We start from the raw sequence: 27,870 nt of genomic DNA on the forward strand, positions 1-27,870 counted from the left end.
AAGGGGGCACTTTAGAATGAGCTAAAGTAATTGCATGATTCCAATTATCAGTTCTTAGGTAAATAAATTAGCTCCAATTGGTGAGGAATGAGGGAGGCGAAGGAAAAAAAAACAACAACAGCAAAAAGGTCAAGGACAGGAGCTCCATGGGAACCAGCGGACCAACAGTTGCTTGACTCGCGATGTTCTTTAATTTCCTTTTTTTCCTCCAATGCAACAGAAAGCTAAAAAATAGCGCAAACGTGACAATGTTAATCGTCATCCCCGGTGAAAGTGCCGGCGTTCCTAATGGAACCATTTCCACGATTCACGGTGACCCCGTACTGTCTCTTTTGCAGGGCAGATCCGTAATTGATCAATGGCCACGGCGCACCACGCGAACAGCGAGTGCGATGGGCCTCACAGACATGGGCAGCTTGGGATTTTGGATTTTTTTTCCTTTGATTTCGTTTGATGCTTTAAAATACCGAATACCCTGTCGTCATCGTCAGCGTGATCGTGATGTGGTTTTCGCGTGTTCGCCACCCAACGGTTTCATGCAAGAAAATTCGTATCACACAAGCTTGCGCACTAGCAACATTGCTGTTGTATGCAACACACCAGTTGCAAACGATTTGTTTTCGCTCACATTTTTCCAAACTCACCAAATTGCAAAAAAAATCACTACAAGCTCACCAAAAACCGCTTTTTTGATTTGTTAAAAATAACTGTGGTTTTTTCATCTTTAAATTCTGAAACACTTTTAAAAACAAAAAAAATACAGTAACAGTTCAGATCATTGGCAATCGAAAAGCATCGACGTTTGGATAATTTATTACCCGATTTATCATCCGCTTCAAAGTAAATTCAAATGTAAAGGGATTTTTAACTGTTATCATGAACCTTCCAACTTTCCGTTCATATACGAGGAACGGTAGCTTGTTACGATTTTATAATGCGGCTCCACCAAGCTGCCCGAAGAGAACAGCAGTCTTCATGTAGTTCCGTATTGGAAAAAGGTAGACCATGTGCATCGTTGTGGTGCAGCAAAACTGGAGCTAAAAAGCAACATCAGCGCTGGCCCCGAAAACCAGGATCCTTCAGGATAGGAATCAGATTAGTATCTTGATCATGATCCTTTCCCTTTGTGTCCCTCTTTTCGATAGATTGGCTCAAGGGTATTACTCTTCTTCTGATAGCTGGCAATCGTGGCTGCTTCTACGGTATTCAATTTTTAGGAGTAATTTGGGACAGATTCACCGTCTAATCAGTTTCATGATTGGATTGCGGCTAGGAAGTTTCTGGGTAGGAAAAGTAGTCCTTTTTCGTCGTAATGCCAACGCTCTCGCAACGTCCTGGAGTGTCGTGGTCGCAGCCACCAGAAGTAATCATACCCACTCAGATAAGAGCCCTTTTTTGCGGGATGCTAAACACCGAATCAATCTGACAGCATCAAAAGTTTGACTCTGCGAGCAAAGAACTTCTGCACCCCCCTCAAGAACATCCCGCTTTCGGGCGTTAGTTTCATTTCCGTATTCCTGTATATCTCGATTACTTTCCTCGCCTTTTAAAGTTCGATCAGTGTCACGAAAATCTCATCCCGGTACTTTTTGCACCCTCGCCTTCGGTCCTTCTACGGGGCCCGTTCTAATCGAGTTACGCCAAACTTGTTGTCCAGCTGACCATCGTTGTAAGAGGACTAAAACGACTAGCGTGTCTCACTGCCCGCCTCGATATGGTTTTGGTGACTGTGAAGCAACATGTTTCGGATCGATATCATCAAAAGTAATGGCAAAACTGCCATTCGTCAGACGTCCATCCTCCATTGCCATGGGAATTGATATCACCACCACCGTGGTCTCAGCCACTCCGTTGTCCTCCCTCGGACTCTGTTCGATACATCCGATAGAAATCTATTTGAAATCGGACAAAGAAGGTTTGCTTTCTCACGTAGAAGCTTGTGTGGTTTTGTGTGTCTTTGGCGTGCGCGTGTGTTCTACCGGAATTACATAAGGGTTCGCTTCTTGGGTGGACGCGTGCACCACTGGGAATCGAAAGTGTCAGTCGCAGGGAATTCAGGTGTAAAATCCGTGGTTACGTCACGCTGCTGGTCCCCTGTGTGTTCTGATCGCACAACTCCCAAATCCGTCGGTGGTCGAAACGCGTGGTAAACATTTGTAAATGAAATTGATGGAAGCGGTTCGCAATTTTATGATTTACCACCGCGGGAATGTGCTTTTGGCGCTATTTACGATGGATTGGATTTTGATTAATATTACATTACCTAAAATGCATTTGCTCGACCTTAACTATCCATTGTGTAAGCGGCGGTGAATAGAAGCAATTGGATTAGCTCAGTGGAACCAACGCAAGAGCGAGGGAAGCTGCAGTCTTCTCCGCCGTATTCCGCATCATTTTTTTTCCAGCATTCCCGCATTTCACGACTTTAAATGAAATTTGGTGAACTATTCCATTTTTCATATCGCAGCTTCGCTCGCCTCCTCAGCTCAGGTTTTGAACCAGAGACGAACTTGAAGCAAACGAACTGCAACGAACTCTTCAAGCAGTTGAAGCACGCGAATCAGCGAGAAATCGAATTAACGGCACCCACTCCGGCTTCCGAAGCACAACTCCAGATTTCTCCTGATCTCCGGAGAAATTCAGCAAGAAGTTCAACCGGCGTATACCGACCGAAGCGTCGGTAAGTGAGCAAAAATGAAGTAACGAGCCATACTCACCACTTCCAATTCTGGCCTGTCTTCCTTCCTGTCGAGCCATGGCCATGACCTGTGAATCCCAGACGCGCTAGAAAGTCCCTAGGTTTTCGTTTAAACCCAGCATCAACCGACATGGTCAGAGGTTGTAATACTTGTACCCACCAACCAGCTACTCATCCACAACAACACCTTACATCCTGCTTTCCATCGGTGTTGATTAGCCCTTTTTCGGGCACGTTGTGATTGTGGATGGGGTGGCTGCTTTCGGATGCTGCTGTGGCCCCATCCGTCATTTTACTTTCTCGATTCCGGCTTTTTCGCCGAATTATTCGTTTAGCCGCTACTTGTCAGTAATCTCGATTTCGGTAGAAGCAAAAAGCGTACACAGGGAATGAATTACAATGTTGGTCGTTTGCCCCTTACCACCGCCGACAGTACTGTCTTAATCCAGATATCCTATACCAGCAAATATCACATTTGCCTTCTCGACCTTCGCCGGTTCCCCTTTTTGCGGTTTTCACGGAACGTTGGTCGCTCGGTGTAAGGATCTTTTTTTTATTTGTTTGAGTTGCCTTTCGCACGGTAAATGAATGTCATTTCATTTCAATCTATCGCGGTCCAATCCATCATTCGGTGTACTCTGCCCTGGTATGTACTCTAAGCTGCGTTCTTGCCATTGTCTCGCGCCGGTGTATTCGCCGTAGCGTACATTTGAAGTAAAGGTTCTTGCCATTACAAGGAATGCCGGTTCCCGGTAAAGGCCACTGCGGGCTGATCCAATTCGTTCGCCAATTTGTTAATTAGTATTTATCCAACAGCCGGAAACCGGAATAGTGGTGATGAATAGTGGAACGTGGGTTTCGTGGGTGAGAAGCTCTAGGATCCTTCCTTCTTGCGATCCACGTATGCGAGCGTAGTATCAGGCAAGCCGGTAAAGGGTTTGCGGTTAGCAGCTGATTCCTAATTTAATTTTCCCACCCAACACCTCACCTGCTGGGAAGATGTGAAACGAGGCGAGCCTGTGGTGTTTCCATCACTCTGTTACGAACTTCTCTGATCGGAACGTGCAATGCTTTGGTTCGGCACCGGCTGCCGGTTGCCACAAAGGTAGCGCCTTAGTCTGAGAAAAGTTTTCGGAAGAATGCCACATACCTTCCCCCCCCCCTCCTACCACCCTCACACACACACAAGCACAGACCTGGCCAATTATTCATACATCACACACACACGCGCGCGCACAAAGTCAACCAATATCCTTGACATTGACTACGAATTCCTTCGTCAGCACTTTCGCCATTTTTCACGTCGCACCATACCGGGTACAACCTATGGAATGCCGCATCGCATGACTCCTGGTTTCCAGAGATAAAAAGAGGAGCATGGAGAGGGAGGGTCCGATACCATAGGGTTGCCGGCCGATAGCACAGGTGCCGTACCGTTAAACTGCCACCTGTGTAGCCTTTCTCTCGGCGGCGGTCATAACCTCGGAACCGAACCGGAAGGCGCTTGTTGCTTTCGATGACGACGGTGACGAGCCCTCCATCAGCCATTCAATTCGAATCCTTTCGCATTCGATGAGTGCTGGAGGGAAGGCGAATCGGTTATTCAGCCCGGTTCTCCAGGTTTTGGAGGGTACTCCTTAAAGCTAAACCGAAGCATCAAAACCTGCCCACGTCGGCGAAAGCCTGTGGACGAAAGAAGAGCTAGCGAGCAACCTTCCACCCCAGGTAGTAAAATGGGATCCTTTGGATCGCGACTAGGTGGAAGGATCCTTAAAGTTTCCCTCCGTGCAGTTGGAACTACCGGAACACGCGAATTGGGTTGTTTGAATGGAAAACAATGGTTCAAAAGGGTCGAATTGATGTACCCTGTGCTGATAGCATCCTCTCGTCGTAAGAATGGATTCCGTTCCGCAGTAGCCGCAGCAGATGGAGCACGGAAGCTGAATTCCAAAACGAAGGATAGCAGGATGAACGAGACAGGGATAGACGAAAAGCGAGCATCTTAGGACGATGTTCTCACTCACTGTCCGATGTCGCTCTCTCTCTCTCTCTCTCTCTCTCTCTCTCTCTCTATCTCTCTCTCTCTCTCCTCGCAGACGTAGCCGAAAAGCTTCGGCATACTCTCTCGCTCTCCACTTGCATCTGGCTTGCTCCATCACTAGCTGCTTGTTGCTGCCGATGCTTCCGACGGGAAACTCGGTGGAAAAACTTGCCGTGGTAACCAACAACAACGGTTCTTCAGGCAGTGCGAGCCAGAGGCTGGCTTCGATAGATATTCGCTGATGGTTGACGGAATTCAGTCAGTTTGCAGTCACCGTTCGGCACGCAAGGATATCAGACGGAGGATCCTGGATAGCATTTTCCCTTTTTGCTCGCGCTCGGGGTGCTCGCGTCGAGTCGGTGGTGAACCGCGTGGTTCGCGGGTTGTGCATAAGTGAGTGAGTGTTTCACACGCTTCCTCGGGGTCAGAATTCAAAAAGTGACGGTTGAGTTCGGTTTACTTCAAATGTGATTGCTCCTCGAAAGTGTTCTGTTCTGCATACCGACGGAAGGAACTGGTATGTTTGCTCGGGTTGGTGTTTACGTGTCGTTTCGTCTTGGGCTAGCTTAATTAGCCCTGTGGACGTCATATCAATCACAGCATATGTGCTTGAGCGTGATCCTCTTTTAGTGTTTTGTCTGTCTTTTCTAAATCATCCACCAATTTTCCCCCAAAAGCCCGCAAGTCAAGATTCTCAGACCTTTTTTTTGGCAGTAGGGGAATAGTGTTTGTGTGTCTGTGTCGATTGGATTTAACACCGCGCGCTGAATAATTGCGAATGTCAGCAGAGTAGCCATCGGTAAACACATCTACGTGCTTGGATGGCTGTGTATCTGGCCGTGATTCATTCTTGGTACTAACCACGACGGCGACGACGATCTTTCCTCCAGTCATAGCACAAAAGCTGCAAAAGGATCAAACGTGGATCCTACTGGAGCGTGCGGGTCAAATCCTTTTATCTTACGCTTTTTTCGCGCTTAGCAGGCCGTAAGACACCCTCCACTTGCTACACCTGGTTCGACTTATCGAGCAATTGCTCGATGTGATCCACCCACGTTTTACGGAGCCGCTGGCATTGCTGGTAAAGGTACGTGCCGCCGGCATGGAACACCCTCAAACGCGAAGTGATGATGCTGTGGCGCTGGATTGGATTAATGCTGAGTATGTGTCCCTGCCTCTTGACACAACTAACACCTTGCCAATGTTGACAAACGGTACCGCAAAGGATCTGATATGGTGGGGAAGTGGTGGCTAGAATGTCTAGCCCTGGGTGGCCCGGGGTGGGGGGTGGGGAGTCCTCTGTGTTCTGAGTGCTCAGTGCTGCAGCTTCTTCATCAAAAGCATATAGTCATGTGTCAACGTTTTACCCTGCAGCGAGCGAAGAGGAAGTAGATTCGAGTGGACGTGTCATGAACCTTCCTATAATGGTTCGCTGCTCCTATCTTGGTTCTCCTCTTCATCCTTCGTCGCCTTTGGCTGTGAGCTTCTTAGGCGGAAGCGGAAGGAACTGGTGGCAGTAGAATGGTAAAAAAATGGTGAAAATGATGGAAGACACGTTGGTTGTGGTTCGGTGTCCATCTTCGGACATCTTCCTTTGGGGCAATCGGGCCTATTGTTTCAAGTTGGGTGCACTTTTGGCAGTTCGCACGTGTGAGGCTGTTGTCAGATATTTGGAGGCGTTCGCCCATGTTGCGCGTCGATCGGATGTGTTCATGTGGACCGTGTCCTGGTGATGAGTATGTTTGGCGGTAATTGAAGCATGGAAGCTGGCCAATGGGGAGGTAGAGGAGATAGACCACCTCCAGAAATACCATAGGAATCCCGGGAATCTTCCCTCCTTCGTACTTGTTTGATCCCCGGGAGGCATTCCCTGCTCCGTGGCTTCCTGTTTGCAGCATCCCGAAGGACAAAGTTATAAATGGACACGGACAAGTTGGACAGAAGTGGAGGATGGGGGGAGGGGGAGGCGGCTTGATACCGTAAATTGCTGACGGATGGCTGATGTGGTTCTAAACAACACTAAACGAGACACGAGTTGACAGCAGCACTAATACTCGTTCGCTGATTTATGAAAGTGCGCACCGCAGACATCCATTGCAGTATGATTATGCTCTGAGGAGCCTGCACCAGGGAAGGGTCATAAATCCACTCACGCACTACGCACACACGCTGGCCCTTATATGGTTTAACTGCAATCGGGGCCGGGCAGAATGTTTTACAAATGACAACGCCGTCGCGGCTGGCATCACTGAACATGTTTAATGTTTGCTCAATTCAACGACAGTTACGATCACGTACTTCCGTTTCCAGCTACGGCTTTTATCATCTCCCCGTTTAAAGCACGATATATTGCGGGAAACGCGAAAGTGGAATGACGGCGGGCAAAGGTGATGGGCCATTTCCTGTTGCTTTTGTGGTGTTGTGTTGTCAAAGCACAAAACTTCTCCTACGAAAGTCTAAGGGGATGCCCCGTTGCCAGTGGCAACGATTGCTTTTCATAATTTGTTCCCGCCAAACTTACTCATCACCACCTCTCTCACCCCATTGTTGCTGCCGTCATCGTCTGTCTCGGTTGGGTGGTACTGTAACCTGAAAACTGTAACCGAAGGATCTCGGGCTAACCGCATGCCCACCAAACCACGGCAGGCCATGCCAGGCCAGGCGTTTCAGTGAGCTCATAAGATATTTAAAGCCATTCAAAGGCCTGTGAGAGAGTGTGTTGACAGGCGACGATGGTGATGTCTGATGCTGGTTCAAAAGCTGCGTTTGATGTGTGGGAGATGAAGTTTTAAATGATTTTTTGGGCGCAAAAATCATGCTGGCCCAAACATGAGCTCGCCCGCCCGCTTACGGGCGGCTGTCAACTGTTAGCAGCATCCCGTACCGAGCGTTGGCGATTACGGAGGCAGGACTTAAAGGAGGATGCTTGTGTACGTCACACGTTGGTGTTGGGGCGATACTACAGTCGAGCCAACAGCTACGTGCTGTTTGAGTAAGGGATAAAGGCAAAAAATGGGAGGAATCTCTTCGCTAATATGTTCTTCGTCGAAGGAGGCTATTGCTACAATCACAATGCCGATTGCCCGCTACCTCCAAAAAAGCAACGTATCCTTGTGAGTATTTGTGGTAGCTATGCAGTGACTTAAAACATCAAACATTACTTTGATAGCAACGGATGTTTCGCTTCGAATGCTTTTCCCACTCAACACTCTTCCGGTGACAGAATGCCATTGCTAAGCTTAGCAGCACAACACAATCGCCCGGCTTGGGCTGTGCCAGCATCGTTAATACTTTACCCTCTGCACTAACAATCGTTTGCAACCACTGGGGTGACAGATGAGATAACACTTACTGTGCTGGATGCGATCGCGACCGGTGCCGGTCGTTTGATGTGTTGGCGTTGATTGAAGGACTGCTGCGCTGAGCTTGTTGTTGTTAATGGTACTCGATACATGCAGATTGTTTTTCTGACCAATTATACTACTTTTCAGGGATTTCAAAAATTCTTCGTGGTTTGTGGTTAGTATTTGGAAATGTTTTGAACAGTTCCGAGATGGATTCACCCTTGCAGAGGTCACTGGTTCTCCTGGTGTAATTCGAGGAAAGTTGCCGGTTTCTTTTTGTCAGTTTTTTGCGTCGCATATTTTACAGCCTCCTACTCATGATTCCCTTTTTTCCGCCGGGTGGGTGGTCGTGGTAATTTGAGTTTTATTGATTGCGTTTCCTTTCACGCTTCGCTGATTCCCGCTCGCCAGCGTCTCAGTAAGCTTGGAACCTTTTCTTTTATTAACTGCGCTGCATTTTAATACCACACTAATTGTGTTTTGATCCGCGTTGCATCGCCCTGGCTACTTCGCCTTCGGTCCGTTAAATGCCCTTCACTCAACGGGAGGTTTTGTTGACGAACATAGCACAGCGGTGCGGTTGTGAGGATATTTGTAATTAAAAAACTTTTTTTTGTACAATTTCCTTTTTTTGTTTATCCGATCTGATGCGATGATCCACCAACGGCATCCATTGCCGTTCATCCATTGTAGAACGCAGCATCCATTGTAGAACGCAGAACCGAAAGCATCCATTGTAGAACGCAGCAGAACTTCAATTGGCGTCTGTTGTGTTATCGAAGTTTGAATCCTTGCAGCTTAATGAGGTTGCTCAGATTTGCTTCAGACAGGTCCGTTCTCGTGAGATGCAGACGTGGCTGATCGCTTTTTAGTCAATATTCTGTCACGATTAAAGAAAACCGCACCGTGCTCCAACAAGCGGTAGTAAATATTTATACAAAGAAAAGAGCATAAACAATGCATCCTAAATGTCAATAAGATGATTGTTCCAGTTCACCGAAAGAACGGGCCGCATGCTGTGAACTGGTCCGTTAACGAATGACCATCTATCGTGTAATACTTATAACAGTACATTAAACGGAGCTTTAATAGAGCAATTAGTTGGGGCAGCTCGCAGCGAAGGAACTGGGTATGGAGTTCTCTGTCGCACTAGGAGACCAAGACGATGTGGGCAGCAGCGTCCAAGGAATCGAACTCGATATGTCGAAAAGGTTGAACGCGCAACACGTGCATATCGGGGGCAAACATACAATCCTGGGCACATCACTGAGTCAACAAAAAACCCACACCCACACGCTCACACACACACCGCACTGTTCGGTGTCATGCTGTCTACGTCGAACCTTTTAAAACGGCCGTAAAATGGCAGTTCCCTCGGAAGCAGAACACGAAAACGTAGGCGATAGATGGGCGTTGAACATGTGCTCCCAATTGTGCTGCCGTTAGTAGCAGAGCGAAGAATTTATGAGCGAATGGATGACCCCACCCCCCCCACCCCAGGTTCCAGAAGCATGGTTCGAACTACTCGAGCAATTCCTTCGCCGGGAAAACAAGGTTGTTTTTCGTTGTGTACTCCAATGCCGTCGCTTCATCATCGCAAACGCTCAGGTGGTCAATAATTGTATGTTTTGTAAAAGCTTTTTTTTAACTAGCAAGTTCTGGTTATTTTGCAGAAGGGACTTGCAACCTTCCTCGAATGAACCTGCCACAGACGACAGGAGGAAGTCGAATGAAAATTGCTCATATTGCTTTTGATAACATTACTAGGAATTCGTGCTTCTCTCACCAAGTCGGCCCCATTCATCATAAGTAATTTGTTGAAGCTCCGTGCTTTCTGCTGTTGAACTCCTCGAAGTACTTACATGCAGTAGCTGGCAAATGTTTGTTATTTTTCCCAATGCCAGATTGCTCCTGTGTCAAGAGCGCAGTCATTGCAATCGATCAGCTTCATTCGTCATTCTTGACTTGAGGATGTTCAGTTTGACATCCGGTCCCAGAATGGCACACATATCGTGCAGAACGAAATCTTCCTACGTGCGTAGCGTAGCTTCCTTCATAGTCCAACGCATGCTTTATGTGTTGGCTGGCATGCTGACACGCAATGGCAACACCGTTGGAAACCATCCACAAGCACACGCGCCCCTAGATAAGAGAACATTAATTTTGATTATTGTTACGATGTGTATTTTATTTTCAGCGTTCCTCAGAATCCCCTTATTCATTCGCCCCTTTCCATTCGTTCCTGGAGTGCCATAGAATATCGGGAATAATAATTTCAAAGTGTTTCATCCCAAAATGATACCATAATATTGGTAAGAGCGTTATCGGATTCGCGCAAGATATACGCATTGTACGTATTCTACGGAGTAGATGGTGGGACGAAGAATAAAAACATCAAGAGTGGTTTTTGGCGGAATGCAAAATCAATTCCCCCCACCCGCTTCATTCTACAGTCAGGAGGTTTTCCCTCGAAAATAGATAACCTTCAACTGCTGCGATATTACGATAAGGAGGGAGGGAAAAAATTGTTTTCGTCGTTACTTTGACCATCCCAGCAGTCGTATACAGTCGCTTTGTTTTTTTTTCTCCGGCGATATTACGTCATTTGCGACCTTGTCGACGTGCAAGCCTTCCCTGCACTAGTCAAACGTCGTGCAAAGTCCCTTCTGGCATCTGTTGCATGGTGTTGCTGTGCAATGTTTCGAATGGGCAAATGGGTAAATCAACCAGAAACCGTTTATCTGTTGCTGCCCGGTGAACGATATCCGAAAATAGGGACGATCAAAACCCTTGTTCCTGCACTGACAGGATATAATGGAGCTCGCGAAACCGGCAACGAAGGGTGTGATGTGTATCGTGTTCATGAATATTCCCTCTGTAGTTCCGCCGGCAAACGAAACACTTGAATAGCTTAGCGCTCACAAGATGAAAACCGCTACACACTGTGTTGCTTTGATCGAATTAGCACGAACCGCATCGAGATGGTTGACTAGATTGACAAAATGTCAACGCACCTTCTATCATCCGTCGGTTGTCGTCCGATCGCGTTCGTTCTTAATTTATGACAAACGTACTCTCAGTAGCTTATGCTCGCGGAGGCTTCGACAGATGTGCACCTGCTGTATGCTCACAAGATACCAGGTAGTCAAATCGTTCCGCCTCCATTAGCCAAGTTTAATTGACTCTTCAATCCAATTTTCGTGCGTCTCATCCCGTGCAACTTGTTGATCTAATTTGAAGGAATTCTGTGACGATTGTACCTTGCGTGGAAAGTTGCGAGCGATATAGTTGGAGATTAGTTCAGCATTCCTGTTAAATCGAACGTAAAGTTTCTCTTGGGAAACAGCCTTCCAGTAAGCTTTCGTCTGCTGCCGCCATCATATCGCTGATTACGAAAATGGAAACCAATCCGAGGGATGCTCGATGTATCGCCGAGTAAATTATGCCAGCTCAACAGAACTGAAGCTTGATTGAATAGTTTGGAATTATTATTTTTTATGAAATCCTATCTGTTCGCCCCTTTGCATGCATTTCCATCGAGAAGCAACAGCGAAGAATGGCTGCCGTTCCATTCATCCGCTCCGGCAATCGGGAATTCCATTTTGGCCAATCTTTCGATTCGTCTCGCATCAATTTTCTACTCAGCCGGGGGTTATACAGAAAGGGTGCTAGGGGTTGGCGTTCTCGCGAATACATATTCGAATCATACTGTACGGAGTCAACGAGCAGCGACGATAGATATTGTCGAACTGGCACACTGGCAAGGTCGCTTTTACTCGCGCTCCTTCTACAATAGTGGCAAAAGCGCAAGGGAAGGAAGAGGAGCTTAAAAAGTTCATTTTATAGTTCTCCCTCGTCGTGCAACTATTCACATAATCCGCTCATCATTCGCTCCAGTTACCCTATAGGAGGATGGTGGACGCGGTCGGTTCTTACTGTGGACGGCCGCGAGATGAGTTTTCCATTCCGGCCTGCCCCTGCGGACCAATACGGAAGCCAAGTGAACAACAAACGAGACCTAACGCTGCAACAAGTGGAATAGGAACGGTATCACGGTGTATACCATCGCCCTTAGTAGTGGGTCATCCTGGGGATCTCTCGTGAAATATGAAGGATAAAGATTCAAAACAATCCCCTGTGGTGATAGCGAAACGGGGACGAGGCTTAGCTATTGAATTCCCGAGCCAAAACCTGCCACAAATCCTGCAACGAACCAAAACAATCCCGCCTCGCTGAAGCCATTATGTCGGTGGTGGTTGGTGTTGCTGCTGTTGCTGGATTCCATTTCTATCGGGAAACCACACCAATGTTGTTGGATAAGCACTGATAAGGGTCGCTATCAATTCTCCGTTTCGGTTGTTTTCTTTCGAGAACAAAATAGACTCCAGTGTAGGTTTACTCGAGTAATCCTTACGAACGAGAATTTATTAGTCAATCGCCAATCGAGTGCACTGTTGTGTGGCGGTTGTATTTTGTAGTCAACTACGCGCGTACTCCGTATTTAATGCACTCTCGCTCAGCGCTTGGTACATAAAATGGCAGCGAAAAAATCCAGACTGCAGCCATAAGAGAAGAACCATTAAAGTAGTTTGGCAAGGAGTAGAAGAGGAAGAAGAAGAAGTTGGAACTCTGGTAAACCCCGGCGTGGGAATTGTCCCGGGGCCCGGAATCAGGTCTTAGGAAAGAAACGGACGGACCGAACTGCAACTGACACGGACGGATCTGCTCGGGCCGGCAGACTGTTACAATTCCAGTTCGCACTCGAGCTGATCGGCGTCAAAGGCCAAACTGGGCGCTACCCGGGGATCACAGACCGTACCCTCGATGGCCTTGCGCACGTCCGCCATCAGCACACGGAAGTTCGTCTGGGTGTAGTCGAGCTTATCGTACAGGAAGACCGGCAGCTTGTTGCTCATCACCCACAGCGATTGCTGCGGTTCCCGGTCGAGCTTCAGATCGTTCGGGAAGGTCAGCTTCTGGAGGTTCTTCTCCACCACGCCCAGGTTGTTGCGATTGTACGGTTTGCCCAGATCCCAGCAACCGACGCCCGATTGCTGCACCAGCGTAAAGAACTGCACATTATTCTTGGCCACACCCGACGTCGACGATTGTCCTAGCCGGCCACGCGTACCGACGGGCTGGAACGCTTTGGCGAATCCGAAACCCTCCCAGATGGTTTCATTCTGCAGCACCGAGGTCGGCACCTGGAACTCCATGAAGCTGGACATCGGGTGGAACAGCAGCATGCGGTCACCGGAGCGATGGACCGGTGCAAGTGACATCCCAAACACACCGTCCGACCACTGGAAGTTCAACTCCTGGTAGTTGTAATCGCTGGCCAGTGGGTTCGGATTGTACAGATAGTTCGTCGTACGCCAGCTCTTGAACTTGCGCATATCGAACACGGTGATACCGTTACGCCAGACGTCGGCAACGTAAGCGAACGCATCCTCACACTGGCCCTCACGGACGTCCACCACGAGATTCGTATGGAGTGAATCCTCCTTCACCTGCTCCTCCGGCAGCACGTACGTGAACAGCAGCTCATCACTCTGCAGATCGAATGCCATGATCTTGGGTGGACAAATCTGCTGCAAGTTGGTCAGCGTCTCGATGACACCCGCATCCAGCACCCACAGCCGGTCGCACTCGTCCACCTGGATCCGATAGACGGACATCATCTTCGAGCAGTCCGGATTGCGGGTCGAGCTGTGGTAGCTCCAGTCCGGGTACGGTTTTAACGGGAGGCTACGATCGGTAGCGGGCAGTGGCAGATAGGACAGGGTCGCCGGTACACCCGGATTCCACCGGGGTGTCGTCACGAACAGCCGATCACGGTAGCGGTCCACACCGAGCGGTAGGTTGTTCTCCGGAATGAACTCCCTGGAATGGGAGATGATGAGAGATGATGAGTTGGCCTGCCACTCGTAGACTCATTGGTGACCACCACCACCACTCCCATTGGTTATCTTACCGTGTACGAATAGCATTGTTGCGCAGTTGCTGGTTCGGGTATGCGAAGTCAATCACCTTCCAGTGGTACACGGTATCGAACGTGTTCTTGCCGACGTCCTCGAGGAACTCGTTGGCCGTACGCTTAGCGTTCACCTCCAATCCGGATAGTGGTGCGATGTACGGCGTCGCTAGACGTTCCTGCTCGCGTTCCCGTTCCCGTTCGCGTTCGCGTAGTGCACCAACGACACCGCCACCAGCGCCGCCTCCGGTCGCTGTACGAGTGAACGAACCATGCTGACGGTTCTTGAACGGCGTGTGACTCCCGACTGGTCCGGTTAGCACTGCGAGGACTACCACCACCAGCAGTCCGGCTAGCGTGACCACCTTCCGGCTATCGTGCCGTCTCATCGCGCACCAGAACAGGTGTTGGAATCCAGTCCAAATCCTTCTTTACAATCTAGATCCTACGCCTGTACCTGCAACGGAAAGAGTCAAGGATCCAAACGATAAGATATGATGTACGAACAGCATAGATGATGAGCCCCTTAAAAACCCTAAATTAAAATACCATTTCGGAGGGTTGGACCGGCACATTGCACGCCATGATGGAAATGTATCCACTTTCGCTTCGTGAAGACGATACTTCCCAAGCATCGCTACCCATGAATGGCTATTAATTGGCTAATAGTGGATGGACGAAATGTGACACAGCAGCGTCAGCTGTCCGCTGTCCCCAGAACGTCGTACCGTACCAGCTTCTCTTATGACAGCCCATGGTAGGTTGTCTAAAGGAGTCGGCCAGGAGCCGGCAGCAGGAAACGAACTTTTCCAGCTATTGAACAGCCGATTGATCCGATAAGGTTCCTTCCCCCGAACGAGAGATGCTGACGGATAGGCCTTTTCGCCTATCATTTTCTCTGCCTCTCTTTTTCATGTTCGCCACACGCTGGATGCTGGCCGTCCAAATCCGTTCCAAATAAGCGTGGCACCTGGCAGGAGAATTTCATTTTCCCAGCTTTCCACCAGTGGTGGCTTATGCTGGTTGACGGGATGACGAAAAGGATCCTTTTTGATACGCCCGGCTCATGCTCCACCTTCTTCTCGTTGCACTTCCCGCTTCGGACTTAGGGTTTCATTTTCTGAAGCAGAACGACGTTATGTTTTATACATATGCCGTACCGTGTTGAACCGCTGAGACCACTAATTCATTATGGGTTTAATGTTGGTCAAGTAGCAAATGCTTTCCTTCGCCAAACCTCAATCTGAGATGCTCATCCTACGTCTAAGAATAGTCGCTTCCCGCTTAGGAAAAGGAATCCCAGACGCCACCAGCAGCTTCCGAAGTGGTTTTTGGCTGGTTTTCTGTGTATAAACATTGTGGGGAAGTCTTTTGCCCGGAGCATTCAATCCCCGCGCCATTCAGCTTCTGCACCGCTGTGGCAGGACGACCTTTGCGTTTTATGTTCCACGAGTGCAATGCTCCTGGTAGTATCTACTGAGGACATTCTCCTGATGGCACAGTGTGTGTGAGGAGCCCTTTGTGTTAAAAATTAATAAACCAACCCAAACGCCAGGACCTAATCCGCTTTCCCTGGCGATGATTCGCTCATGATGTGATTAAGCACTGGACCGAGACTGTTGACGGATTTGTGTGCGGTCACATCGCGGTAGGTAGGTTTCAGCTGCACGCAGACCGTAAAAAACCAAAGAAGGAAAGCAAAAATGGCGCATGCCCTCCAACATTCCGAGTAAATTTGCTTGATCTCGCTTTTCTGGCTTTCTGTACGCCGAGACCGGGGATATTTCAGAAGTCTGACAGTCCTGGACGTGAATTATTAATCAACCGTCAATGTGTGACCGCGTTTGTTGTAGCCGCTGCAAACACATTGCATTACACACACCCAACGGTTGAGTTGGGTAGGAATGAAATCCAAATATTCCCTACTCATGAAAATGAAGTCCCTATTGGAACGACCGTGTCTATGGTTTTGCAGATATTATTTTCCGAGAGCGATCCACTGCTTCAATACACACCAGAACAGCACGTTTGTATTTCTGGTACAGGGATCCCTTAGCTTAGCCCAAAGCTCGCTCGCACTCTCCCAAGAGCTTCACCGGCACCGGATTTGAAGTATCCGAATGGCAATTGAAAGTGGCAACTTATGTGGGTTGCTGGAAATTGGAAAATTTCGAAATGCATCCGGAGCGAAATCCCGGGCTTCGAGTGGTCCGTATTCGCAGACATGTGCCACGCAGCTACTTCAACAGTAGCAGAGTAGAGAGTATGTGCGCACCAACGACTCGCAGTAGTTCGGCGTAGGTGTTTGTTTGTGGCGCTCGCCACACTATGGTTGAGCTGTTGCTGCTGCTGCTGCGCTGGCTGCATCCATTTTCGGACAAATGAAATACTCTGGTGGCCGCCGCAGGTCAGCATAATTACACACTTTGTGTAAATTTGTGCTACCGCGAACTCATTGGTTTCATCCCTGATTAAACGCCGGCCAGCTCGCGCGGGAGGCATTATCATACAAAGTTTTTCTTTCATTTCCTTTGGGTATCCCGCGGCAGTGGCGGCGGCTGTGGTGGCATTCCTTTCATTCCGGAATAATGGTGCCTAACCAGGGGGAACACCAGCACAGCTCGCCTTTCTCAGATCAGCGATGCTGTTCCTCGAAGGTGTTCCACCATTTTCGACTTAATGAGAGTATAAGATGAAGAACAAGATAATGTCGGACGGTGCTAGCGGCAAGGTGCGACCCAAATGGTACCTCCAATGTCCGCACGCAGCCGTGGCGGAGCAAGAACAATAGAACCGGCTCGGGGAAAATTACTGGCAAAGCTAGTGAGAATTAATGCGCCTTTAAGTGAAACCGAACTGGGCAAAGGGTTGGGCTTGCGGGTGTTTGAAGCCGTGAAGTTTCAAATTTAAATGCTTCAACCCCAGCTATGGTCAGTTTGCTAGAGAACGAGCTTGACGGGTGTAGAAATCGGACCACCGGTGGAGGGAGGATGCTGGGAAGTAGCCTCCCTGTGCATGACCTTACCGGCAGTGAGTTGGCGTTGGCGAGGTTAACGTGGTTTTTTGACCGCGCGCTCTTTAAGCATGGCAAACGCATAACGATGCTGGTTTCGGTTTGACTTGTACCAGGTCATGTGTCCAGGACACTCGACGTTCGGCCTGCATCAAGATCTGTCGGTGTCACGCCGAGAAAGGCCCACAGCCCCCAAAAACTCTTTGCTACGGTGGTTTGTTCGACTCAGCGTAGCTTATACGTAACGAGGTTCCAGCAGTTGGCCTTCAGAGTGCCTGCCAGCGTTATGTCTCGGTCGTGGTTTCAGGTTTTAGGAGACCAAAAACGGGGCCATTCAACTAATCTAAGTGGGGCGTAATAGAAAGGCATACACACACACATACACGCAATCCATTTCACTAGCCGTGGCCACACGGGGCGAAAACTCTAGCGCAAACGAAAAAATTAATGCCAAAACATTTACGCTTGCCGTTTACATGCTGTCAAACGATTATAGGTCCGTGGAGCGTAAAACCTAGAGTAAAAGCTGTTTGCAAACGGAAGGGCTCGCAATATGTTCTATTTGTGGTTTACATTGATAGATAGTGATCATTGCTAGTGTGTTCAATCCTTTTCTTCCACAAAACGATTTTAATTTCCTCAACCCGGCCACGTAAACATATCGAAGCGTAAACGATTTGGCATTAATTTGTAAATTTGCGCGCAAATTTTCGCTCCGTGTGGCCACGGCTACTGAATCAAGACTCAATTACTCCAGTACCAACAGGTGTCGTGTTTTCGTGAAATCGGTCCTCTAAAGTAAACCAAAGCACCAATAGAGCAACCAAGCGCAAGCTGATGCTCACAGTCTAACCCATCCATAGCACGTGATGAATTCCACAACAACACACCACCCTCCTCGTCATCGGTGACACAATGCGATACAATAGAAACCGGCAACAAACAAAAAACTTGGTTGCCTCCTTCGCGGTTCACTTGCTGCTGTTGCTGCAAGAAGCTGCGTCTTCATGGCATACTACTATATAGATACTCCGCTGTCCTATTACGGCTGTCATGGTTGCACCTGGCCCGGGCGCCATAAAGCCGTGTGCGATACGGAAATGTGATACGCCCGGTTGCATTTGTCAGGCCAGCATAAGTACCAGCACCGGCAGGAATCCTTTTTCTGTCTTCGGTAGGCTTTGTGTGAGATTGTGAGCGATGATAATAAGGGATACGGTTACGGTAGTTGATGCGGCGTGGTTCTGATGTTGCCACTACTACGCGCCTGTTGTCATGACAGTGGAGTATTGATTCGTTTTGTCTCTCCCTCTCTATACGATACACGTTAAGAAAGCAATGCAAACTAGATGTGCTGCTGGGGATCTACTAGAGGTCACACCTTGACACTTGGTTTGCCGCGAGCGTTTACCGTTTCCAGATCCCTAAACGACCGACGGACAGAATGTTCCATCTTGTCATATTTCGCTTTCTGGTTGGTGCGCTTTTGTGTGTGTCTTCGTGTGCTCCAATCTCATTGAGTATGGAGCACACACGACAGCAGCAGCAGCAGCACTGGCAGCAGCAACGAACAGGACGTATCCACGTACATTATGTCATCGTCGGGACGTGTTACTGTCATCGTCACCCACAAGTAAACGAAATGCTGTGGTGGTGACTCTCTTTAACAGTCCCAAATGGTAGCAATCCCGGAAACGAGCAAACTAGTTTCCGTTCCGTAGCGCGCCAGCTACCTAATGCTATGCATTAGTACGTGTCTTGTGCACTACGAACGACCCACAGGTTCATAACAATTTCACACCCGATGCACCCTGCATCGGTATCCTCTGCATATGTGTGTGTTTGTACGTGTGTAGATGGACACTTTCGCTTCCTGATACCGGTCGGTCCCTTCGGTGCCCTCTGGATTGCCATGGTCCGAGTAATGTCAACAAGGAATTCACTTTCGCTTGACTGCATTGGCTAACCGCGGTGAAGCGTAATAGCGGCAGCAGCATCAGTTGAATAGCTAGGATGTTCCTCTTTAATATTCACTTTGATCTTCAGCTTCACCAGAACCACCACACACTCACACCACTTTGGATCGACGGATAGCCACGGAATGCCTGTCCTTCTTGTGGTGCAGCGCGATCCCTCGCTACGCTCGAAACCGGCTCACAAACTTACCTTGGCTATATTTTGCTCGATCGCTTGTTCAATTGATGACCTCTAAGGAAGTAGAGGGTCGGGGGGTCGTCTGGTACAGGCCGCAACACACGCACGCACGCACGCACGCACGGAACACGCACGCGTATTTTCGGTTGACTGGTCGAAGATCGTCGCGTTCGAATCGGCGCACCGACGAGCACTGATGCGGTGGAACGAGTTTGGCTTCGGTTTTAAGCAACCAACCAACCAACCAGCCAGCCAGCCAGCCACCCAACCTCTCCGCTAACCGACCACCCCCTCCGTTGCCATACTCTGCAGAAACGAGTTCGGCTGCGAACCGATCAGCGATCTGGCCGATGGTTGTGCGTGGTGGTGGTGATGCCATCGCCACCGTAAGCCCCCAAGCTTACGCGCTGGCTGGCTGGATGGCTGCTTGGGAGCCCTTCTAGCCACGGGCTGCCTGCTAGCAGCCACTTCACTTTCAACGTTTCTCATCACTTTCGGACTCACCACTGCTGATCGCATCGCGTGCCCGACCGACTGATGATCGCCCCCGGGGGGAAAAGTATTTAGAATTTTTTGTTCGGTTCACTGGCTGCTGCGTAGGCCTTTTTGGATTCTTGGTGATAAGATTCAGCAGCACCTGCGGTGCTCCGTACCCGTGCCTGCTGGTGGTGGTGGTTGACCAGCCCACGGTATAATTGCCAACTGTCAGAAGCGATTTTGTTCTGTTTGCGCCGCAAACTGTTTTGCGCAATTCGAAATCAGTCTAGTGTTTGCCCTCCAGAACTGCCGCCGCTGCTATTGCGACGCTAGTAGTAGTTGACACTTGCTAGTGGCTTTCCGCCGGGTGATAGGACGCCGAAAGAGTATACCTGTCAGCCGGATCGACCCCCTCAAGCAATTGACCGCGCCAGGCGCAGACACGTTGCGGAATAGTAGGCCGTTGGCACTGTGTCGACCGAATTTGGCGGTGTTGAGATCGATTTCTTAAGATAACCTGAGCCTCCAGCTGCTTCTAGAAACGGCCCGACCTTCCCCGACTCCCCGATTGTCGTCTATCGGACCATCAATCACCACGAAATCCGTGTTTGATCGAGACACCTTCCTCGCACTCACCCACGCACAACAGGGCCCGGTTGAAGGACCTAGCGCTGCATTCAAGTTTGTCAGAACTTCTAACTAGAAGTTCACCATCCGGAACGAAGGTCATGGTCTGGCGGTACGGTTCCGCACAAAACTGTAACAGCGCCGCACAAAAGCACAAGCACGGCGGCAGGTCGAGGGCACCAGACAACAGCAGCAGTTAACAGCGACAAGACACCGCGTTAACGCAATCAGCCAAATAGTTAGGCACGTCGACAAAGTGGTCCCGTCCCGGGAGTAATTAGAGTTATTAAAACTAGACGTTTCCAGTCGGTTTACACGTGAAACTACCAAAGTCCATCTTAAAGCAATTCTGCCGTTAAGCCAAGACATTCGAGCGTAATGTAACAAAATGAGGCCCTCTGCCGGCTTATGGCCATGTCTTTTGATGTCCGAACCATAAGATGCACTTCGTGTGGACCATTGTCGGAAGGGCTATTTGTCGAAAGTATGGCAGCGTGTAATAATAGACCAGCATCCCCGAACGAGCGTCTGCCTTTATCTTGTGAGCAACAGAGAAAGAGAGACGGAGCTTCAGCCCGCATGCAGGTCGATGGATGCCGGTACATTATGAAACCGGGGACTACGAAAGCTTGAATCGTTCACTTTTAAACGGCTTCTCCAATCAGATGGCATCTCATTGTTACACCGGAACTGGGGAAGTAATTGTGAGGCGGGACCGTAATGTCATGTAATGTCAGATCCAGACAGCACACCATGCACCATCTAACCATCGCAGGATGCTGTGGGAACAAATTATACAGGATATGCTGTGGTTGCATCCAGGGGGACCGGAGCTGCACGCTATGGTATTGTTTGGAATTTATCATTCGTAAAAAAGTAATTCAAAGTGGAACGATTTTGCGGAATAATACAAGTTCAAGACCAGAAATCGTTTGTTTCGACTCATAAAAATTCATGTTGCCCTCGTGGGAAGGCTGCTTGACAATGATCAGTGCCGATGAAGGAAGCCGGAGAGTGCAGAAGGGAAGGTGCAGTACTCTATAGAATTTAGTATATCTTTTATACAGTTCTGTTTTCTGCTCGTCGGTCTGGAGTCGGGATTCTGTCAGTCTACTCGACACGGAGGGCATGGTCGGTAAATTCATCGTGCCCAAACTCGAACCGTCATCGTTCTCGTCACAGTCGCCACCTTCGAGTCGAGTGTTGCCGTAGTGATTCGGGCGATTTGGTCGAATCCGTTTTGCATATTTCAGGACTTTCGAGAATTCCACTTTCGTTGAATGGTAACCAGCAATGGCGAGAGTGTCGAGAAGCGCTCGTTCGAGACTCAACTATTCCATCCAGCAAACATCATCTGAATGTTCTCATACTTTCCATTCCCGCGTGGGCTAGCCCTCGCGTTTGTCGACCATATCTAATTCGGGATTCAAGGAGCACGCAGGATGTAACGAAATAAGAATGGAATCTGCCGCTCGAGTTGTCATCGTCGTCGTCGTCGTCGTGTTGGCACGGCTCGGCCGCTTCTTCCGCCCGGCAATGGAAAGCGGCTCAACGGTGAATGACTTTTACCGTTGAGCGGTCTTTGCGCCCACACCGGCGTCAAATCGGCGAAACACTTGGTTCGCGCCCGCCAAATCTCATTACCATTTTCGAGTGCTTGGCTCACATTGGTCGGCATAGAACAATCGCCAAAGTTGTGTAAGCTGGTCTGAAAGAAGCGATTTACGGGAACAGGAATTCGCACCGCAAGGAACAAGTGATTAGCTTTCACCCGCCCTCTCCAGCCTGCCGACTAATGAAGGACTTAAATTTGTCTTTTACTTCCAGCAGAAGCTCAGCATCAAGAGAATGAAGGTTCGCGCGCTTCCGCAATACTCTGAGTAGAGCAGCGAAGAAGCCACAGGATCGGTTAATTTTCCTTCCACCACCAACACACCCCACTCCCGCTCCCCAGAGACACAGACATCTATGCATGACGGGATAATCCGAGAGCCTTGTACGCACGCGAAATAATGTTCGCTTCATAATAATAATTAAAAGTGAAGCTGCGTGACAGATTGGTATCAAACGGAGACCACAGGGGAGCGACGGTTGTGTTACAGCTGGCTGTGTGTTTGTGTGTGCTTCTATCCTTTAGAAAAGCAGCAAATCGCATTTTCCCGTTGCCATATACTGGACAGAGCAGCAAAAGCTCCATATTAAAATGATGATGAACAAGGTGGTAAAGAATTTGCTACTGCTGCTGTTTCTGTACAACATCGCGCTGGCGAACAGCACCACGAGCTTTGATATGGTGGACCAGCGCATCCTTCGCCATGTTGCAGTGGTGAAACCAGGCGATCGGCCCGAAATGATGATGATGGGCGCAAGCCACGGTGGTGAAGTAGGGAGCAGTAGTGGTAGTAGTTCCAGACAGCAAGGCAACCACCGCGGTAAGCTCACAAGCAGCCAGTGTACCCAATGAAGAGCGTTCTTTCATCTACAGTCTCTACTATTTCCTCTTGTTAACTCCCATTTACAGGAATGATACAACCAACGAAGGAAACGAATATTCATGGCAGCAGCAACACGAGCGCGGTCGCGGCACGCTGGGATACCGGAGCGTTACTATCGTCAACGTTGGCACACGCAGCCGTCACCACCAGCCCCAGCCTCGTTAGCAACGTCAACAACACCATCAGCAATTTAAGCGACAGTATGCTCCTGTGGAGGTAATTACCCCTGAGCGATGCCGAGAATATGGAAGTCGTGCGCGTAACGGAAAGAAACACATCATAGCGGCGCCTCGGTTTTGACGCGGAGTACCATTTTCCCGGGGAAGCAACTTGTTAAGGAGAGGCTTGTAGAAGAGCGCCCAACACCCCAGCAGGTGTCTCAACATTTATTTTGAAGTTGCTTTCGCCATTTTACGAACGGGCCAGGTCGTAAATGAACGTTTTACCGAACGATAATTATGTGCACCTTAGTACGTTCCGAGCAGAGAGTATGCGGGCCTTGAATCGCGGGTTTGTGGTTTTCTTTTTTGAGAGTTGATCGTTTTCATCGAAAATTTAATGAAACCCCTGGAAATAACCACCTTTCCGGTGATGGAAAAATAAGTTCGCCAGTCCGCCTGAGCGACCGTAGCCATGCCTTGGAACCAGACGTTCCTACAGACGCCTGCATGTGCCCCGGTGTGCAAGTCTATGCAAGTAAATCTCGTGTTTCGTCCCGAGAAAGAAGGATGGAAACCCCCCCAATGTCAGATCGGGCGTATGTATTTTAGGAACCTGTTATCACGCTGTCCCACGCTGGTGGCTGCTGGCGGTTGCTACTGCGCCATTCGATGGTTCGGAAGCTTTTCCAAGTCCCGCCACCATCATTAGAGGGCCCGGAACGGAACAGATTTCTGGCTGGAAATGGAATTATTTGCAATATTAGTCTAATAAACCGTCGATGTCAGCGTCGCCATTTGTGGCGATACGGGCCAGGAAGGAGTTGGCTGCGAGGCTTTTGTATCGATATCATCAAGGGAGTGCTAGTAGTACGCAGTACCGGTAGCAGCGCCACGCCTGCAGCTGCTGCGAGCTCAAGTTGAACCTGTCTGCCAGTCCTCGTCCATGCTGTAATCAAAATTTATTCCTCTATCAAAACATCGTCCTCATCATCGTGGTTTGTCTGCCGTCAGTGTGCCACGGAATTACAGGAAATGTGGAACCGTTACTGGAGCAACGACGCGACCGATGAATAAGGCGGCTTGCGACCGGGGCACTGGGAGGGGATGGCTTTCGCTTGCTTTCTTTCAATGGTTTTTGTCTTCTTTCTTTTCTTTTATCTACTGCCTGTTAACCAAAGCCAATATGTTGGCCGTTCGCGGTACGTGCTGGAGGTGGACCCGCAGTTTGTGGCCAAAATCAATCCCTTCTGGCTGCAGTTCGACCCACCGAGCGCCGGCGAACACTATGGGCTGGCCGCATTCTACTTCCTAATGATGCTGTTCGGTGTGATTGGCAACGCGCTCGTCATCTTCATGTTCAACAGGTAAGGGATGGTCGGTACCAATGAAGATATATTATTATAAGTATCTGCGTCGTAGCTCGCCGATTTCCGGCGGCGGTAATTCATTGATTAACATTCACATTAACGACTTCCTGTCAACGGCGGAACGGTGCAGGCAATACGCACGCAATACTGTTTCGTGATGTCCTGTGGTTTCCGGTTTACCTTCTGTCAAAGGAATTTAACGTACCGTATGTAAGCCGCTTATGGCAACTCAAAACGCAGTACGCTTTGTATGAATTGCTTCGTGTAGTACGGATGGTTACAAACCATTCAATCAGCCCCAGGTGACTACAATCTGGTGTTGGTAGCTTTTTGGCTAATATATTAGCCTATAGAGAGGGAACAACTCGCTTACTATGATTGAGGAACGTCCTTCGGGGATTCGGATATGGTACGATAGTACTGCGTATCGATTGTTGCTACTAACACTGATTTTATTTAACACGATTTCCTACAAAAACAAATGGAGAATGGGACGTTTTGTTCGCTGATCGCTTAACTTTTAACACAACAGCATCTAAAAATGGACCGAATGATGCGTAATATATTTACTAGAATTGAAAAGGTAAACCAGTTTTCCTCTTTTTTCGCAGGGCACACATTTCCAAACGCGTCAACGTCTAAAAGTATGCACTGAAAGGTATGCAATGTGGCCGCCTAATGTTAAGAAGCCACAAAGCGCCCCATAAGGGAACATTGTGTATGGTAGATATAGAAAACTGGCCGCTTAGTGGCCGCTTTAACATGAAGCGGCCACATTGCATACCTTTTGGCATACGAGCGTGTCCTTCTTCGTATTGCTCATTTCACGGAATTAAGTGATTAAAATGCGTGAAAGGTAACTTTCGAAAAAGTATGGAAATGTTTTGCTTCTTAGTTTTAAGCTCCCATGGATCGATCCACGCTCGTATCAAGACGTCCCAATTTAGAAGAAAGCTTAGGGAGTAGCGGAACTACGTTGTTGGTATTCGGTTTGGGCCTTCCATGAACTATCATCAGTACCCCTCCAACGAATATTCCAATGCAACGAAGGCAGCCCTTCTCCTTCGATTGATTTTTTTCCGCTTTTCAACACGCGCCGCAGCTTTTCGAAGCATTACAATGCTCCCCTACACCGGCATCCATGGCTAGGAGTAAGCTAAATATTGTTCGGAACCGTTTCATCGTTTGGGGGAGCACAAGCGACAGAGCGTGTATGTGTGTTTGTGCGCGTGTATGTGGCCAAACTTTTCCACAGATAAACTTGACGTTCTAGCAGCAGCACATGAAGGGTTTTTTTCCTGCAAACGATTTTCCACGTATTTTTTGTTTCAATGCAAAACAAATATGTAGTTATCCCCCTCTCTTCGTGAACTGATTCTATCGTATACGAATATGAACGATAGCCTAGCTGTTGCCAACTGCCATCAGTTAGTGTTTAGCAGGGAAAGTTTGCTTTGGAAGAACGAAAATTGAGCTTCCCTTCTATTGGATTAAGCTTGTTTACCGACGTTTCGGATCATAGATGCTGATCCCCCGAACCAAGACACCGCCAGGCGACTTGTTGAATGTTTCTCTCTGTAGTCGCCCCGTTTTGCTCCCCCCTTCTTTTGTCCCTTTGTTTTACCCCTTTCTTATCTACAACATTCTTTCCCTAGTTGACTTAGTGATGAGACAAGTTTTATTTATCACAGTTTTGATTTATCATCCTTTTTTGTGGAATTTTTTGTTTCTGTTTTGTTTTTGCCATCGTTTTGCTTTATTTTTTCCCTTTTTGTTTTTTTTTTTTGGGTTTTGGTAGATTATATGTTTTCCCCACTTTTATGCTTTTTTTTGTTCGATGGCAGTACGTCCTTACGTCTTATAAGATAGATTCAGATAGATTGTTATGTGTGCATATTACTTAGTGCCACGGGATGCTTCCTCTACTCGATCAATTCCGGCTCGGTTGTTGGCTCATTGTTGATCGGTTGCGACTCCTCTGCGGTCGGTTGCTGGCGACGGCTGCGATGGTGCTGATGACGACGGCTGCCCGCGTCGAATCCGTGGGGATGATGATGGTGGCCATTTCCATGACCGTGACCGTGACCGCGTCGCCGTCCGTGACCGTGTCCATGTTCATGGCGCCCATGGCCATGGTGTTTGCCGTGATGTTTGCGCTGTGCTGCTGCCTCACTCTTGTCCCGCTTGCGGCACTTTTTGTCGGTCTGTGGCTCCCGTTCCGTCTCGCTGGCGCTGCCACTGCTGCTCGACGAAGATGAAGAGCCACTGCTGCTGCTGCTGCTGCTGCTGCTACTGCTGCTACTACTCGACGAAGTGCTGCTGGAGCGACGCATACGATAATGCATCTTGCGCCACTTCTTCGCCAACCGCCGTTCGTATGCCGATCCGGGACACATCATTCCAGGGCCACCGTAGCCCCGCGATGGTCTCTCACGATGGCAGGGTCGTCCAAAGCCGGGCATAAAGAATCCGGCCGCCGGTGGTCCCCAGTGTGGTGCCGCTGGATGCTGATGCCGATGTTGCTGGTGGTAGCGATGCGGCTGCATGTCCTCCGCCGCGGAATGCCATGCCGGTCCGTGAGGGTGCTGGTGACGGTGCCGCCGTCCATGACGATGATGCCGGCCACCACCGAACACCGGTCCCCACGGTCCCATCGCCTCATGGCCTGGGAAACCGAACCGTGGGTGACGTCCGTGGCGTCCACGGTGACGCCGACGGTGGCAGTGCTGTTCACCATCGCCACCACCGGCGTCACCTCCCAAGCCCAGCTCGGCAAACTCCTGGACCATCCGTTCGGCGTCCTCCTCGGTGTACTCGGGATGCTGTGCGGCTTCCACACTAGCCGCTATATCAACCGCACGCTCGAGTGTTAGCGAACCCGGCAGTTCCTCGCACAACCGGTTCTGCACCGGTCCCGGTGCCAATCCGATCACAAACCGGTCCAGCAGCAGCGGTTCCAGCTGTTGCTCACCGAACTGACACTCGACCGAGAGGGCCTTCAACCGGGCGTACCACTGCTTCACACTTTCACCGCAACGTCGCTGCTCGGCACGGTAAAACCGTGAGCGAAGCCGAAAGATCGCTATCTCCGGCACAAACTGGCGTGCCATTACACGGCACAGCTCGTCGTACTCCATCTCCTTGGGGGAGCGAGGGTGGCAGAGGCCACGCACTGTCCGGTATGTGCCCTTGCCGATTACACTGAGCAGGACTGGGACACGGGCCGCTCCGGTGATGCCGTTCGCTCGATAGAACTCCTCCAATATCTCACGGTACACGTTCCAATCGTCCGATGCACCGTGGAACTCCGGTATGATGCTCGCTGCCAGCGATGCTGTTGCCTGTTTCTGTGCCTGCTTCTCGTTCGCCATGTTGATCTTCGTTTGATCGTGCCTCAGAGACACAAAACCACGTCACGTCTTCCTGATGTTGTTGCTGGAGCTTCGAAATGCTTCTCTTCTGTTTGCTTCTCTGTTCACTTGGTTGGGTAGTCTTCGTAGAGAGGGGAGGTATTCGTTT

The 27,870-nt window shown here is 49.3% G+C and overlaps 2 protein-coding genes across 3 annotated transcripts in view; one reads left to right on the forward strand and one right to left on the reverse strand.

Moving 5' to 3' along the window:
* Window positions 1-5,040: 5,040 nt before the first annotated feature.
* The window catches only part of LOC125957924 (opsin, blue-sensitive), a 36,673-nt gene continuing 13,843 nt past the window's right edge, over window positions 5,041-27,870 (forward strand). The window contains exons 1-4 of one of the 2 annotated variants that reach the window (XM_049690969.1): window positions 5,041-5,256; window positions 22,159-22,760; window positions 22,850-23,039; window positions 24,163-24,348. In XM_049690969.1, coding sequence (XP_049546926.1) covers window positions 22,532-22,760; window positions 22,850-23,039; window positions 24,163-24,348 — 605 coding nt within the window. In that variant the 5' untranslated portion in view covers window positions 5,041-5,256; window positions 22,159-22,531. Of the gene's footprint in view, window positions 5,257-22,155; window positions 22,761-22,849; window positions 23,040-24,162; window positions 24,349-27,870 lie in introns of both variants that reach the window. The other variant, XM_049690970.1, reaches the window with a different exon arrangement.
* LOC125957928 (protein yellow-like) lies at window positions 12,483-19,401 on the reverse strand. The gene is made up of 3 exons (XM_049690976.1): window positions 19,237-19,401; window positions 14,058-14,514; window positions 12,483-13,966 (listed from the first exon to the last, which is right to left on the reverse strand). The coding sequence occupies exons 2-3, from the start codon at window positions 14,444-14,446 to the stop codon at window positions 12,826-12,828; spliced, it is 1,530 nt and encodes a 509-aa protein (XP_049546933.1). The 5' UTR covers window positions 14,447-14,514; window positions 19,237-19,401; the 3' UTR covers window positions 12,483-12,825.

This window comes from Anopheles darlingi, chromosome 3 (genome assembly GCF_943734745.1).
Source record: "Anopheles darlingi chromosome 3, idAnoDarlMG_H_01, whole genome shotgun sequence".
Taxonomy (NCBI): domain Eukaryota; kingdom Metazoa; phylum Arthropoda; class Insecta; order Diptera; family Culicidae; genus Anopheles; species Anopheles darlingi.

What these genes read in the sequence shown, in the direction of transcription:
- LOC125957928 (XM_049690976.1), bottom strand. Translation starts at nt 14,446, where the DNA reads ATGAGACGGCACGATAGCCGGAAGGTGGTCACGCTAGCCGGACTGCTG. An exon ending in AACAATGCTATTCGTACACG is followed by an intron (nt 13,967 to 14,057) that starts GTAAGATAACCA and finishes CTCCCATTCCAG; the next exon opens with GGAGTTCATTCCGGAGAACA.